This window comes from Amphichorda felina (genome assembly GCF_050947745.1).
Source record: "Amphichorda felina strain 45539 chromosome Unknown scaffold_4, whole genome shotgun sequence".
Taxonomy (NCBI): Eukaryota; Fungi; Ascomycota; class Sordariomycetes; order Hypocreales; family Bionectriaceae; genus Amphichorda; species Amphichorda felina.
Window position 1 is genome coordinate 1,903,173 of NW_028145046.1, and position 15,220 is coordinate 1,918,392.

Genomic DNA, 15,220 nt, shown 5'->3' on the forward strand with positions numbered 1-15,220 from the left:
TCGGCGAAACGCGAGAGCACCGAGGGGCAGCCGCCGACTTTAATGGGTTGCAGGGCAGGACCGTGCCATTGATTGATTGTTGTCGCGCTAAAATTTGGCGTCGCGCGTCCAGCACGCGCACCCCTCCATAAAGAACCTGTTCCACCACCATCGGCACACACGTCTTCTCTCTCTACTCAACACCAGGACCTTACCAGCAAGCACCCCATTACGGACTCTATCCTTCCGTTCTGCATTCCTGCATCTGTATACCTCACGCAACAGCTGCAGCAAAGAAGAGACTGCCTTGCTTTCTCTCTCATCGCCCCCCTCGCCTCCTCGGGCGCCCCATTCACAAGTCGTCGCCATGTTCGTCAGGAAGCGCGGTGCGTGGAATTTTTTCTGCTTCACGACATTGCCTGGGCTAATGAGCATCTAGATGGACGCCAGGAGCGCGTTCAGTTCGACAAGATCACTGCCCGTGTCTCGAGGCTGTGTTACGGTCTCGACACGGAGCATGTCGATCCTGTCGCCATCACCCAGAAGGTCATCTCTGGTGTCTATGGTGGTGTGACGACCATCCAGCTAGACGATCTTGTATGTATACTCTCTCCCCATTGCTTGGCCTCATGCTTATAAAACCTCTAGGCTGCCGAGACTGCTGCATACATGACCGTCACCCACCCCGACTACGCCATCCTCGCGGCCCGTATCGCCGTCTCCAACCTCCACAAGCAGACCAAGAAGCAATGGTCTTCGGTCGTCAGTGATCTGTATCATTACGTCAACCCTAAGAACGACCGCCCGTCGCCCATGATCTCACAAGAAACCTACGAGTGTGTCATGCGCCACCGGGAAGAGCTGGACTCGGCCATTGTCTACGACCGGGACTTCAACTACCAGTACTTTGGCTTCAAGACCCTCGAGCGTTCATACCTGCTGAAGCTTAATGGCAAGATTGTCGAGCGTCCGCAGCACATGATCATGCGTGTTGCCGTCGGCATCTGGGGTGACAAGATCGATCGTGTCATCGAGACCTACAACCTGATGTCCAACAAGTTCTTCACCCACGCCTCCCCCACGCTGTTCAACGCTGGTACTCCTCAGGCCCAGCTGTCTTCCTGCTTCCTTGTGGACATCAAGGACGACAGCATCGAGGGTATCTATGACACCCTCAAGACTTGCGCTATGATCTCCAAGACCGCTGGTGGCATTGGCCTCAATGTCCACCGTATCCGTGCCACCGGCTCCTACATTGCCGGCACCAACGGCACCTCCAATGGCATCGTCCCCATGCTGCGTGTGTACAATAACACCGCTCGGTACGTCGACCAGGGTGGCAACAAGCGTCCTGGTGCTTTCGCCATCTATCTGGAGCCGTGGCATGCCGATGTTTTCGAGTTCCTCGATCTCCGCAAGAACCACGGCAAGGAGGAGGTCCGTGCCCGTGATCTCTTCCTCGCCCTCTGGATCCCTGATCTCTTCATGAAGCGTGTGGAGAAGAACGGCGATTGGACCCTCATGTGCCCCAACGAGTGCCCTGGACTGGCTGACTGCTACGGTGAGGAGTTCGAGGCTCTCTACGAGAAGTATGAGAGCGAGGGCCGCGGCCGCAAGACCATTCGCGCTCAGAAGCTCTGGTACTCGATCCTCGAGGCCCAGACTGAGACTGGAAACCCCTTCATGCTTTACAAGGACAGCTGCAACCGCAAGAGCAACCAGAAGAACCTAGGTACCATCCGCAGCTCCAACCTTTGCACTGAGATTGTCGAGTACTCGGCTCCTGATGAGGTTGCCGTGTGCAACCTGGCCTCTCTTGCCCTGCCGGCCTATGTCGACTACAACGAGGGTTGCTACGACTTCAAGAAGCTCCACGAGGTCACTCGGGTCGTTGTCCGTAACCTTAACAGGATTATCGATGTCAACTACTACCCGGTTCCTGAGGCTCGTAACAGCAACATGCGCCACCGCCCCATCGGCCTTGGTGTTCAGGGTCTTGCTGACGCCTTCCTTGCCCTGCGCATGCCCTTCGAGTCTCCCGAGGCTCGCCAGCTCAACAAGCAGATCTTTGAGACCATCTACCATGCTGCTCTCACGGAATCGGTGGCGCTAGCCCAGCAGGAGGGTGCCTACCAGACCTTCAAGGGTTCTCCTGCCTCGGAGGGTATTCTGCAGTTCGATATGTGGAACGTCAAGCCCTCTGATCTCTGGGAGTGGGACACTCTCAAGGAGCAGGTCAAGGAGCACGGTATCCGCAACTCCCTGCTTGTCGCACCTATGCCTACAGCCAGCACGTCCCAGATCCTGGGCAACAATGAGTGCTTCGAACCCTACACCTCCAACATCTACTCCCGACGTGTCCTGGCCGGCGAGTTCCAGGTCGTCAACCCCTGGTTGCTCAAGGACCTGGTCGAGCTTGGCCTGTGGTCTGATGCCATGAAGAACCGCATCATTGCTGAGAACGGTTCCATCCAAAACATTCCCAATATCCCCGGCGACATCAAGACTCTGTACAAGACTGTCTGGGAAATCTCTCAGCGCCAGGTCGTCCAGATGGCCGCCGATCGTGGTGCCTTCATTGACCAGTCCCAGTCCCTCAACATCCACATGAAGGACCCTACCATGGGCAAGATCACGAGCATGCACTTCGCTGGATGGAAGTTAGGTCTCAAGACGGGCATGTACTACCTGCGTACTCAAGCCGCTGCGGCGCCCATCCAGTTCACCGTCGACCAGCAGGCCCTCAAGGTTGATGATAATACCGTCGCCAAGGACCGCCCGATGAAGAAGCGCGCTCCTCCCTCCGGCACCAGCTACATGTCCTCCCCATCGGCGGTCCCCAGGACTACCGTGGCAAAGGAGAGCACTGGGAGCTCTCTCAGCTCCAACGGCATCCCGACACCCACCACGACACCGCCACCTGCCCTTGGATCCACCGAGGGCAAGCGCGTCGTGTCTTCGCCCAACAAGTCGGCCACTATGAAGGCCGACATTGCTGACGGAGGCAGCCCCAAGGCACTCCCCACGGAGCCTGCCGAGAAGGTGCAGGATGAGGAGCTGCGCGACCCTGCCAAGAAGAGCAATCAGTCTGAGGACAAGGAGAGCGAGGATCGCGAGCGGGACATCTATTCCGATGCCGTCGTTGCTTGTCAGTATCTCCAACTCTATTTATGAAACACATGTACTAACTGTTCTTTGCAGGCAGCATCGAGAACCCCGAGTCCTGTGTTATGTGCAGCGGTTGAGCAGGTCCCTGGTGGATGACTGCGGATACTGATGGATGATAAGATGTGCATGATGGCATGGGCATTGAACACTGCAGAGGGTGGGAGAACAAAAAAGAGCTCCTGTATAACAACCCCCCTCTGCCTTTCCTTTATTACCTACTGTATTTACATGATACCCGTTGGGCGCATGGTCAACTGTACTAGACCATAATTGTGCTCATCCGGGAGAACTGTTGGGGTTATGGTCGTTTTTGGGTCTGCTTTTGCAAAGATATAGCTGCTGTAAATCAATGATAAGAGTTCAGGATGAGGGAAGTTCAGTGTGCAGTAACTGTTGGTGATGTGTCCATTCGAGTCGCTGCAGGGATTAGTAGTGCCACATTTTGAGACATGCCCGTTCGATTCACGCGTTTTGATGCAAGGCAAGGAGCTTCTGGCACATGTGCTTGATGTTCAGATAAATGCCGCCACATCCCTGACATACTATACTCCGGAAGGCCCATTCCATGTTGCACCTCGTCTACTTCGTACACAGGTAACACTATCCAGGCATTATGTATTGATATTGTACGAGTCGAACGAGCTTTGAGATGGAGCGAGAAGACACGGAGATGTTACTCGTACGTAGTACTTTGTACCAATGCAAACACGGCAGACTTCCAGTGGCCGGGTATGAGTATGAGGTACTCGTACTCGTACGAGTACGTGAATGTTTTTCCACGAGCGGGCGACTTTCTGCGTGCAACCCGACCCGACTCACCATGACTGAGACTTCCCCCGCTCAGACGTGAGACACGGAGATGCAGGTCTCAGAGATGCCGAGCCCATGCGGGGTGGCTCGTTGACTGTGAGTCTGTGACTATGAGGCTGCGAAAGTCAGGAGTCGTTCATAGCGGTTCAAGGAGAACGAATATGCTAGAGCTTTGAGAAGACAATTGAGGTGGTCATCAAATGACTTTTGCTGGGAACACGACACGATCTAAGTATTACATGACGTGGGAACCCCGCCGGTGCTCTCCACCTTTTGGGATCTTTTGGGGAAATTGTTGAATCAAGAAAACCTATGACAGATTCACCGATCCCGCATGCATGGGTACGGGCATCCATGCTACGTACTCTGCCAGTGCTCAGTAATCCTTCAGGCCCTCCGAGAAGAGATTCTATTCGATGGGCCAAGTTTGGCCGATTCGAGTCTGACACTTCAGTGCTCATCCATTGTTATTAGTTTCCCTCTGTTGGACCCCATGACATGGAATATTGGCATCCGAGGGATCTGAGCAGGGAGGACCGAAAACAACCCAAAAAGCCGGTGGACCCAAGGGCTCGAATGTCAGAAAACTCCCCATCCAAACGGGGACAGCTGAACACCGGGGCAGAAACAGAGGAAATTAAAGTCTACGAGCGGCCAAGCCGTGGCCGCAGCAGTGGACGATGTCTAGAGTCTGGGCTGGTTCATCATCATTAGAAATTCATGACGACGGAGGTCGAAAAACGCAACCTTGGAAGTCAAGGTGGACTCGATAACGTTGGTGGCAGCAACTGACAGGGGCTGGGCACCAAGGAATTGGAGATGGAGCGCGGGAGCTTTCACGATTGGCCGACGAAGATGCTGATCAACCCCTCGTCCCGCGCCGCTCAGATGTTTTCCAGCTGGACATGGGGGTGCAACATGGACAACAACAAGTCGCCCCAGCTGGACTTGGAGGCTTGGGCCCAGCCTCAATTTTTTTGCTACGAGTAGAGCCGAGGCGACGGGGTTGACGACAGCCGAGCAAACAACGGGTATGGAATCTCCAAACGAGCTCTCGCTAACATAGTGGAGACGGCAAACAGGAACAATGAAGAACATGGACACGGGTGCCTACCGCCATGCAGACGTTGCGAAATTCAGGATTTGATGTTAATGCAATGCCTGCGTCTGATGCAATCGAAGGAAAGCCCGATCTCCCGTGGCGACCAGAATCGAGAAAGCCACCAAGCAATGAGAATTTGGAGAGAATGGTGGGGTGATGCCAAGTCATCGGGCAGCCGTCCTTGCTTGGGTGACCTAGCAGCAACAACTGGGTCCATTGGCCAATCAGGGATGTCCAGTCGTGTTGCTACCAAGCTCAGTTTGACCTCATCGAGAAACTTCCCCGCCTCTCCAGCTGCCAAACAACAACCGACAAGGCAGGGGGAGACGAAATGCTCGTATCCATGGCAGTTTTGTGTTCTAAAAACTTGCTGACCGCTTCAGAAAACACATGAACAGGTGCGGGACCCGAAAGCAACTGTTCGACGTTGTGGATAACCAGCCACTCGTGCCAGAGTTCAACGACCAAAACTGTGTCTCACAAATTTCGGGAAACAGGTCGGTCCTGTTTCCCCCGCCACAATCCGCCAGCCACTGCCCGCGATGTATCGTCATCATCTCTCGCTCGGACAAAAGGGCCCAGGCTCAGTCACCGCGTGCGTGGTCCTTGTTCACAGCCTTGCCTGACTGTCTGTCCTTGGAGCCGCAAATTTCTAGGGAACAGAAAGTTGCCGTTGTTGGGCCAGCAGAACCTTCCTCTCGGCAGGCAGCGGCAGAAACGTGTACACACGTCACGGACAGATTGGTGTGGTGTGCTGTTGCCTACCTAGTAACTAATATCGGACGCCTTCCTGAGATCGAAGCAGGACTTGAAATGTAGCGAATGGATGTTCTTAGGGATAGTACTACGTACGAGCAGTAGCAGTAGTGTCGCCCTTGGGGATTCAGCCGTATCGAAGGGCAAGTCGCCAAGGTGTGGTTCCTGAGATTTGATTGTCGCAGGTTGGAGACGCGTTTACCACGGTGCTTTCCAACTTGTCCAAGAGCGGTAAGGCAGGTGCCGGTGGGTGAGCACGCCAAGACTCCACCTGGCCGGAGATCAGGCAGATCGCCAAGTGAGGGCAGGAGCAAGCTCCGAGAAACTGGGAGCAAGCAACCAAGTGCTGCAACTTTGCAGGTGCATGCTTGCCAGTGACGGCATTGGGCCACAACCTGTGCGTGGAGCACCACCAGGTACCTACCTGACGGACCGTCACAGCTGGCACGGCCGGCACGGCTGGCATGACCGTTGCTCCTTCCATCTTCCACCTTGGCTCCCTTAAAGCCTTCCGCCCTCCTCTCCCGCCTCTGCTCACCTCGCGACTTCTCTCCTCTGACTATTTCATCACCACAGAAATCTCTTCTCGTCTCTGCCTCTCAACCATCTCCTCGCCTCCAACACATCACAAGAGTATCAAGCTCCCTGCGCATCCATACAGACAAACACCAGTATGTAAGGCTTCCGCTTCACTTCCGTTCCTTCGTCGGGACGTCCCATTCTCTACCTAGTTGCACGCATATCTCTACTGGACCAGGCGACGATGAGCGCGCGCCATTGTTAACCTGATCGGCTTGCGCGCTCGCGCTCATCCCCTAATTTTCTTCACGTCACTCCCCCATCCGCACCGTACACAGTATTGCATCCCCTCAATTGAAATTGCACCGGGGCTTTCGTGCAGCTGAAATTCTCGAGGTTGGCTCATCTCCGAGTCACGTCCCTTGATTGCTTTTGGGCTTCCGAATTCACGTCTTCGGGTTTGGCCTCAATCATTTCTTTCGTTTTCTCTTCTCTCAACTTGCAAGCGGCTGTTCAAAACTTTGTTCTCGCGGCTCGTCACTAATATCTCGCTTTTTCAGCTAGATTTGAACTCGATACAGCCTATCCTCAAAATGAAGACTGTTGCTATTGCCCTCGGCGCGCTTGCTGCCCTTGTAGCCGCGCAGGAGGTGTCCGGTGTCCCGGAGTGTGGTGTAAGTTCCCTGGCTAGGAACTATATGTGGTACTCGCTGACTGGTTATTACTTAGCACTTCTGCATCAACGACATGATGAACGGAAAGGCTTCTGAGCTGGGCTGTGCCACCAAAGATCTTGCGTGCCTTTGTGCCAACAAGGACTTCGCCTACGGTCTCCGTGACTGTTCTGCCGAGACTTGCGGTTCGGACAAGGCTGGTGCCGTTGTCGCGTACGGTGTGAAGATCTGTGAGAGTAAGTTACAGGATATCGGGGTGGTTGTGGCTATGCTGACCGAATACACCAGAGGCTGGCGTCGAGATTACCAATGCTCCCACTGACGGGTCCCCCACTGTGAGTACTCTCTCAGCTGTCCCCATCGTCCGGCCGGCATTGTATTAACACGGTTCTCAGGCTACTGGTGGTAGCGGTAACACAGGTTCGGCCTCCACTTCTTCCCCTGCTACTGGTGGCGCTGGTGGCCTGGTCACCACTATCACCTCCGACGGAACTACCATTGTCACTACCCTCAGCACCAAGACCTCCGCTGCTGGCTCGGAGACCCCTGGCATGAGCACCGTAACCAGCGGTGTCTCCAAGGCCACGAGCGCCACTGAGAGTGGCACTGGCGGTGCCAAGACTTCTGAGACCGGCACTGGAGATGCTACTAAGACCGATACTGAGGCTGGCTCCGAGACCGGTGGTGCCACTGAGAGTGATGGCGCCGCTACGACCACAACCGAGCCCGGCGCTGTAAGTTGCTCCAGTTATTCAAATGCTGAACGATTTAAAACTAACAAAAAGACAGGCTATGCCCCAGCGTACTGCTGCTTCCGCTGGTATCATCGCCGCCGCCGGTCTCGCCGCCCTGATGCTGTAAATGGCCCCATAGGCCTTCAGCAAACTTATGATGTTCATGTCACACATTCTTTGACACATAATACCCCTTTACCTTTCGATCTTGAGCCAAGCCTTCCGCATCTTCTTCTCTGGAGGTCCACGAGAGGACGATGTTGGTGGGTGGCGGAGGAGAGGTAGGATGGGTATTGTCAGGGGGGGCTCACAAGGTTGATGCGAGAGGATTGTTCATGTCTTCTGATCAAAGTCACAAATTACATGAGTGAACTCGGGCCCTTGCAAGTTGATGTCGAGATGGAGGATCTTTGAAACGTTGCGAGCAGAGGTTGATAGGGGGGATGCGAGACACAGATGGCACCACACGATACCCGCAGATGTCCTCACGAAGGTGGCATGGATGCTTCATCTCTCCTGAGACATAATTTAATACACTAGTAATCCTCACCTTCTCGATTGACTGTTCAGTGTGTATGATCCAAAATGCCAACAATTGCTGGTTCAATATATAAACAAGTGTTGGTCGGAGGGTTTGGCGATACGTAAAAAATAGATGCGACAAGGGTTTGCAAAACTTGAGTTGTAATTGAGAAATTGCATTAAAGAGCCCGACCGCGTCCCACCCCCCCAGTTGCCTTGTACCGTCGACTTTCAGCTACTAACTCCTCTGTTCCCGCCTCGACCTCCACCTCACTCTCTCCGTCCTCTGCTACAGCTCTCTTGAGCGTCTTCTTCCTTGCTTGCTTACCAGGCACCCGTGTCTACGACAGCTCCAACTTCAAATAAAATGTTTTATACTAAAAGCAATAACACGCTCCATCCCCGAACCGATGGCCCTGTCTGCCGAGTCAGGACCGCTTCAACACCATAAATTAAAAGAGACGCAGAAATCCGTGTTTGCCTTTGGTAAACACGGCGAAAAACGAAAATAAAACTGGTATCACACAAATCCTTCGAGACTTTTCCTACACATGGTGCCACCTTATTCGACGACAAATTAACACCACGACTTTTATGAAGCTGGCATATGCCATGATGTGGATCTCAACAATGGAATTCACTCTACTAGAACGTATGGGATTTGAACACATCTCTAACGGAGGACCATACGTTCGATTAGCCGACCTGCCAAGCTGGGAGACAACCGAGGAAACTTTCGTCCGGGCCGGATTGTCTTGGTTTGTCCTAGCCCAGGATAGCTGGGAGGGGCTTGAAATGGTGCGACACCATGCGAAAAACCAACCATTTCTCGGCTACTCTACAGCCAACGCGGTGGTATATGCGATCTTGACTGTTCGGCAGGTCGTTCTTTGCAAAACCTCCGGGGACGGGCTAGTATGGACGAAATCCGAGAAGCTATTTGATGGCACTCCTCCATCCGACACCGCTATCGACATGACTCTCTGGACAGCCAGCACCTGTAGCATTGAGCCACAGCTGACCACACTCAGCTGTCTTCCTATTGAGCTTCAGGACATGATCATTTGTCACGCAACGGCTAGCTTAGTTGCGGCATAGTTGCGGCAGACAAACTGGGCTGCGAACTCGGTCTAGGATTACTTCTCTTGGCTCGACAGAGGCGTCAAGATCGGCATTTCAGAGTTCAAGAGACATCGGCATAAAAGTTCTCCAGTAGAATCGCAAGTTATTTTCAACGGAACAGGGGATAGAGGTTTATCCTGGAGTACTAATGTAAAGATCTGCCTATGTTGTCAAGGCTCACCGCTGGGAAGGGGTGTGACTTATAGTCTGTCCATTACATGATGTCCTGTACATTATCTTGCAAGTGGAAGGCGTGTTATTGTTGGGAATATATTGCGCGGATATGCCAACATAATTCTTTGGCGTTCACCTCAGGATAACCTCAAGGTTGCTATATAAGAGAACACGAGCATAGGCAACGAAGTAATGCTGCACAAATCGCGGTCCCTCAAGGTGTCGTTTCGGATTGATATTCTATTACTTTCCATCATGGACAAGGTGGGGCTCTGTGCTGCGTGAGGTGCCTTCCAATGTATAAGATGCATACTGTGGATTTCCTGGCAAAAGACCAGGTGTTCCATGTTGGCCACCTATGGGTTGGAAACATGAAGCATGATATTCCCATTGATGGGGGAAGACCGGGTGTCTATGAGGGCTGTGGCTTGGAAATGTAAAGTATGATATTCCCATGGATGGGGAGACCAGGTGTCTATGAGGGCTGTGGCTTGGAAATATGAAGTATGATGTTCCCACTGATGGGGAAACTAAGACCAAGTCGCCTCTTTTCTTTTCGCCTACATATAGAATAGAGCCCACCCCTACATGTCTGTGCGTCGTCTTTTGTTCTTGGTAAACACAGACACTCACAAAAACTCTTCCGCAGTTACCTACCTACACGAAAACATTATTGACTTACCAAAGACATAACTAAGTACTCATAAAATATGGCACCGTCAACCTTCCACCCTTTTCTCAGACTGCCGCACGAGCTTCGGCTTATCATCTGGGAGTTTGCAATTCGGTCGTCCAGTTGCACCGGTGGCGTGTATTACTTCTCTGTCATCAGCCAGGGAGACGCACTCGAAGAAGGCGGCTTGGAGGCACTGGTACCCCCCGACCCGCTCCACCCCCCTGCTCCTGGCTCCGCCATGCTGGCCGTACCAAACATCGGCCCCCTTGTATCGAACCCCTGGCCTCCGAGGGGTCGTGCTAATACATCTGCCTACTTTTGGGATGTCGGCCTCTGGGCAGCGTGCTGGGAGTCGAGGAACATCATGACGAGGCAGTTCGAAGAACACTGCCAGTACGTAAAGTCATGGTGCACCTACTGGGACGATACATCCGTCTCGGAGAGCTTCCCGACATTGGCAACGGCGGCAGATCGCGGTCCCACCCGGCGCGTCACGGTCGATCCAGAGGTGGACCTCCTGCATCTCACCTTTGAGGACTGGGGCTCGGAGCCCAGCTGGGAGGACATCTGGGTGCACCTGAGCTTCAGGACGGTGGTGCGTGGCCTGGGACCGGTGCGCAACGTGGCGGTGGAGTACGAGCCGTGCTGGAGCGCCGATATGCCACTGTCCCTGATGCATCTGTACATTGAAGAGGGTGTCCGCGGGTTCTTCATCCGCCTGTTGATGGCAGCGGTGCATGAACGCATAGCGGCCTTCGTGTGGCTGATCGACCGAAGTACGGCCACGCCGGACATTCCGCCGTGGTGGGAGCTGCCGCGTCAGGTGTTCAGCGACGTCGGCACGGAATACATGGAGACGGATCGGAGGGAGATGGTGTGGGAAGACAGGCCAGGGATGTATGGCAACGCAGCGTGCTTTGTGGCGCAGCTGTCGCAGTATCGAGACTGGGCGAATCCGTTCCGTCGCCCCAATGTCAACCCGGGATGGGTGGTTGATCTTGACGAGTATGTGGGCATTCTGACCTGCAGAGACGTCTAGTCTAGATACCATGTATGCATCTCACACGATGGGCAAATATAGTAGTAGCTAGTTGGTAGCTAGTATCCGTATAATATGGCATATATGGCCTCGGCCAATGGCACATCGTGGTCCATGCGTCTTGTTCCTGATCTGGTAACCCCACAATGGCGGTGGGTCCAGACTCTGTATATCCATAACGGAGCAAAACCCAGAGACTACAGTCTACAGCCAGAAACAGAATAGACATTTGCTACTGAGGCCCGCTTACTGGTGTGGTTTGCTCCCATCATCCGTCCTCGGCTACTCATCTTCGAGCATGCTCGTATCTATGAAACCCATTGAAAAAATCGCCCTGGCTTTCCTGACTGTCTCATCATCGCTCTCTGCCGGGGGGAGGGACCTAGACGTCGGTAATGGAGCCCTAACTCATCAAGGGCTATATGGTAATCTTGATCTCGTCTATGCCCCTTTCCACCGGAGCGAGTTCCGCCGCGTTTTTCTGAGCTGTCTTCCGAATCTCCTCGCATTTTCCCGCTACCTCCTTCTGGAATAACTGTCGCGCCTTGGGTCCCAGCGCTGTCAAATCCTCGAAGTACCGTCGTATGCCGCTGTGGCCGATCAGGCGACAGGTCTGGAGCAGCAGCGCCTGGTGTGTAAACTGCCACAACTGGTCTGCGTAGTCGCCCTGCTGCTCCGCGATCTTGAGGGCCTCGAGAAGGAGACCGTATATTTCGGCTTCAGCGAGGATCCGAGGATTCGAGGCGATGAACTCGTAGCTGGAGCGGTAGCTGGAGGTCCTGATCTGGGCAAAAATCATCCCTTGTGCCGATGCCGCCGGTGCTGCCGACAGCGTGGATGCTCGGGCCCTCCTACCGCTGTCCTTGGGGGACAATGGTGCGTCCTGATTCCTGCTTGCGAGGCTTGCCTTCTCCAGCTTGGCGAGCATCTTGGCTGACCTTGCCTGCGAGTCGCGTGTTCTCTGGATGCATTTGTGGAGCTCTTCTACCATGACCTCACGGCGCCTTTTACCCTGCACCTTCTTTCTATTGACTGTCCTGTTTGCCTGGTTTAGAACCTCCAATATTAATTTTGAGAAGGTGGGCACGGGCCTGCCGTCGTTGACACACTTGGGGAGTGTTGGCGGTTGATCCTCCCTGGGGTCCCATGGGACCAGCACCGTGATTGCACGAAATACGGCATCGGCGGCGTTGCCGGCTGTCGTGTCGCTGGCGCCCTGGGGGTGTGACTCGAGGAAGGAGAGCAGGGTGGACAGGCGGTTGATCATGGTGCTGTCAATGATGCGCTTGTACTTGATCGATGCGATGTCCTCCCTTAGCGTTTTCTGGTTCTTCTTTTCCCTGATAGAGGGATCTTCATCGTCGTTAGAGCAAAAATCAATGTCAGGGTCTTGCTTGAACCCGAACGCTTCCTGGGTGGGGCTGGCAGTCAGTGCCTGATCTGACAAGGGGGATGGTTAGGAAACATGCCAATTGATCAAAGTCAAACATCTTGACTATGGTGCCAGCCGGAATGTGGTGTGGATACAAAGTAAAGGTGTTGTTGACAGCCGAGGTTGGATGTTGGATGTTGGATGTTGGTTGGAGCTTGTTTAAACAAGGTAATATACCTTACAAGAGATACGTAATGTTGTCAGTTGCAAAACACACACCTCACTGGGAAGTCATCACCCAGCAGGTAAAGGATTCAGCACTGTTCAAGGGTATTCTCGCCCAGCTGGGATGGGGGGCGTGGCCTTCCCTCATGAACTTACTACTAGCACCTACGGATAGAGCTACCAGAAAGGCACCTACACCACATTCAAACTACATACCTGGCTGCCAGTGGCCGTGGGTGCGCAATGCTTTCGCCCAACCACGTGGCAATCACCTCAACCACGTTTCCCCCATGTTCCCAAAGGTTGCCGGGATCTTGCAGTGATCCGATCCCAACGCCCACATCGTCCTGTGCAGAGTTGGGGCAGGCTGGCACTCTTAATTACTAGGTTTGCATACAGAGACAGGTGTGAACACCCCTGGTCGCAGCGGGCGTTGATCCAGACCATGGACACGCCCGTGTCGCGGACCATGTCCAGATGAGATGCTCCCTCAGGACTTGCGAGAACATAAATGAGCAGCATTGACATGAGACGTACATGATGGGGATGATGGGCCTCTCCGGGTCGCGAACTCGGGCTTGGCCCAGCGTTAGCAGGTACAGGGTAGCATGCCATGATTGCAGCTTACGTAACATGCCGTTCCAGTCAGGATTGGAAGAGCTGATTGGCCCGATGGAGTCGCCGCTTATCGGCCTCGGATGGACTTGCTCAATCGAGAAAGGGGGGGCGCGGCGCCCCGAGTCGCCCCCGACTCCATGTCCCCGACCGCCCGGAACCCCGATTCTCGCTGTCACGCCCAGTTAGTTCACGTGGACTCCCGCTCCCACTCTACCACAGGGGACACCCGTCGCTAACATCCCACCAGGCTCAGCATAAGGAGCCTCACTTATGGAGGGCCCGTCCAGAATCACACCAGGCTATCCCTACCACGCGACCTACCCAGCTTCAGGCCATAGCACCCATTACCTCCCAACATGACGATCCGTGTGACAGAGATCACCGAAGCCGATATCGATGGCGCCGTAAAGGCAGTCCAGTAAGCAGTGCACGGTCTCCGTCTGGGGGCACACAGTTCCATGCTGACATGCGCCGTAGGCAGGCCTTTGTTGGAGACCCATATAATGTGTGGGTGTACGATCACTCCAAGGTCGGTACTAGGCTGCCCTGCCATTGACGACTGCAAATGGGATCTACCGTCCCATTGCATGCCTTTGAGATATCAGCTAACGGGGCAGATAGTTCAACACAGAGAGGAACCATGCATCGCTAGCCCTCCGCATGCGATGGGGGATGCGCAATGGCATCTTCCACGTCGCCAAGGAGGAGGGCAGCGACAAGGTCATCGGCGTGGCGATGTGGCTCCGTCCCCAGCCTGCAGGCCAGCCCCCGTCGTGGAACGACTGGCTCGAGGGCTGGCGGCTCTGGGCTGGCCAGGTTGGCATGAACCTCTGGTACGGACGGGGAGGTCTCAAAGTCAATGTAAGTCCCAGCTTGCAAACCCCCCCTCCGGCCCCATTGTCATGCGTAGACGATTCTGACACGTCGGCCGTCAACAGCGGTATTACATCTGGAAGGATGCACAGGCCAAGGCACAGGAGGAGCTGTGGACCGACCCGAGGGGGTATTATTTCCTCAACATCATGGTTGTCCTCCCCGAGGCACAGGGCAAGGGAGTCGGTGCCAAGATGATGAAGGTTGTGTCAGATCAGGCCGATGCCGAGGGCATCAAGTGCTACCTCGAGTCCAGCAGAGATGTCCCCAACATGGCCATCTACGGACGATTGGGGTTCAAATTCCAGAAGGAGATGGTCTGCGATGACGACGGCGACGCCATCAACCTCTTTACCATGATGAGAGAGCCTAATGCGGAGCCTAGCGATGGGAGATAGGCTATGTTGTTTGTACTCGTATTGGGACCGGCATTCGGGTCTGGGGCGTTACTGTTAGCGGCCTCAGCCTCTGTTGTAATACATTGAATTCCCCAAGATTTTTGTCTTCAGCCCCGCAATCGCAGCTGTGTAAGTGAGACGGCGACGTTCTATTACCGCGCGATAATGCGCTGCTCGCCTCGGTCCGTTCTCCGGCCTCGAGGTGAGGATAAATCAATGACTAGATTGTTGAAAGCATGTAGGTTAGGTAGGTGATGGCGAGGGCGCTGACATAAGGTAGAGGCGACTCCAGCCGTATTTCGCTTCTACCTGCCACTATTCGGTTAGTTGCGGAGATGCCTCCTCACCCCCGCTTGGGACTCCTGGGAGACTCAACCCACATCAAAAGCCCCGATTCACCCCCTTAAGATATCGGTTTAGATGTGTAGTAGACTTCAAAATCAAAGTTGAATTCACCAC

General features: G+C 54.2%; 5 protein-coding genes across 5 annotated transcripts; 4 read left to right on the forward strand and 1 right to left on the reverse strand.

Annotated features, from left to right (window-relative positions):
• Positions 1 to 346: 346 nt before the first annotated feature.
• Positions 347 to 3,224, forward strand: RNR1 (ribonucleotide-diphosphate reductase subunit RNR1; the record flags this gene model as incomplete). Its single annotated transcript, XM_083193819.1, has 4 exons — positions 347 to 365; positions 419 to 576; positions 628 to 3,127; positions 3,181 to 3,224. The coding sequence occupies 4 exons, from the start codon at positions 347 to 349 to the stop codon at positions 3,222 to 3,224; spliced, it is 2,721 nt and encodes a 906-aa protein (XP_083050767.1).
• Positions 3,225 to 6,927: 3,703 nt separating this feature from the next.
• ACO1O0_004380 (CFEM domain-containing protein) lies at positions 6,928 to 7,869 on the forward strand (the record flags this gene model as incomplete). Its single annotated transcript, XM_083193820.1, has 5 exons — positions 6,928 to 7,008; positions 7,064 to 7,244; positions 7,297 to 7,343; positions 7,404 to 7,742; positions 7,798 to 7,869. The coding sequence occupies 5 exons, from the start codon at positions 6,928 to 6,930 to the stop codon at positions 7,867 to 7,869; spliced, it is 720 nt and encodes a 239-aa protein (XP_083050768.1).
• Positions 7,870 to 10,270: 2,401 nt separating this feature from the next.
• Positions 10,271 to 11,275, forward strand: ACO1O0_004381 (uncharacterized protein; the record flags this gene model as incomplete). Its single annotated transcript, XM_083193821.1, has 1 exon — positions 10,271 to 11,275. The coding sequence occupies one exon, from the start codon at positions 10,271 to 10,273 to the stop codon at positions 11,273 to 11,275; it is 1,005 nt and encodes a 334-aa protein (XP_083050769.1).
• Positions 11,276 to 11,693: 418 nt separating this feature from the next.
• Positions 11,694 to 13,507, reverse strand: CDC37_2 (hsp90 co-chaperone Cdc37; the record flags this gene model as incomplete). Its single annotated transcript, XM_083193822.1, has 4 exons — positions 11,694 to 12,696; positions 13,089 to 13,219; positions 13,257 to 13,368; positions 13,410 to 13,507. 4 exons carry the CDS (start codon positions 13,505 to 13,507, stop codon positions 11,694 to 11,696), a joined length of 1,344 nt encoding a protein of 447 aa, XP_083050770.1.
• Positions 13,508 to 13,846: 339 nt separating this feature from the next.
• Positions 13,847 to 14,761, forward strand: ACO1O0_004383 (acyl-CoA N-acyltransferase; the record flags this gene model as incomplete). Its single annotated transcript, XM_083193823.1, has 4 exons — positions 13,847 to 13,908; positions 13,968 to 14,019; positions 14,112 to 14,351; positions 14,429 to 14,761. 4 exons carry the CDS (start codon positions 13,847 to 13,849, stop codon positions 14,759 to 14,761), a joined length of 687 nt encoding a protein of 228 aa, XP_083050771.1.
• Between the last annotated feature and the right edge of the window lie 459 nt (positions 14,762 to 15,220).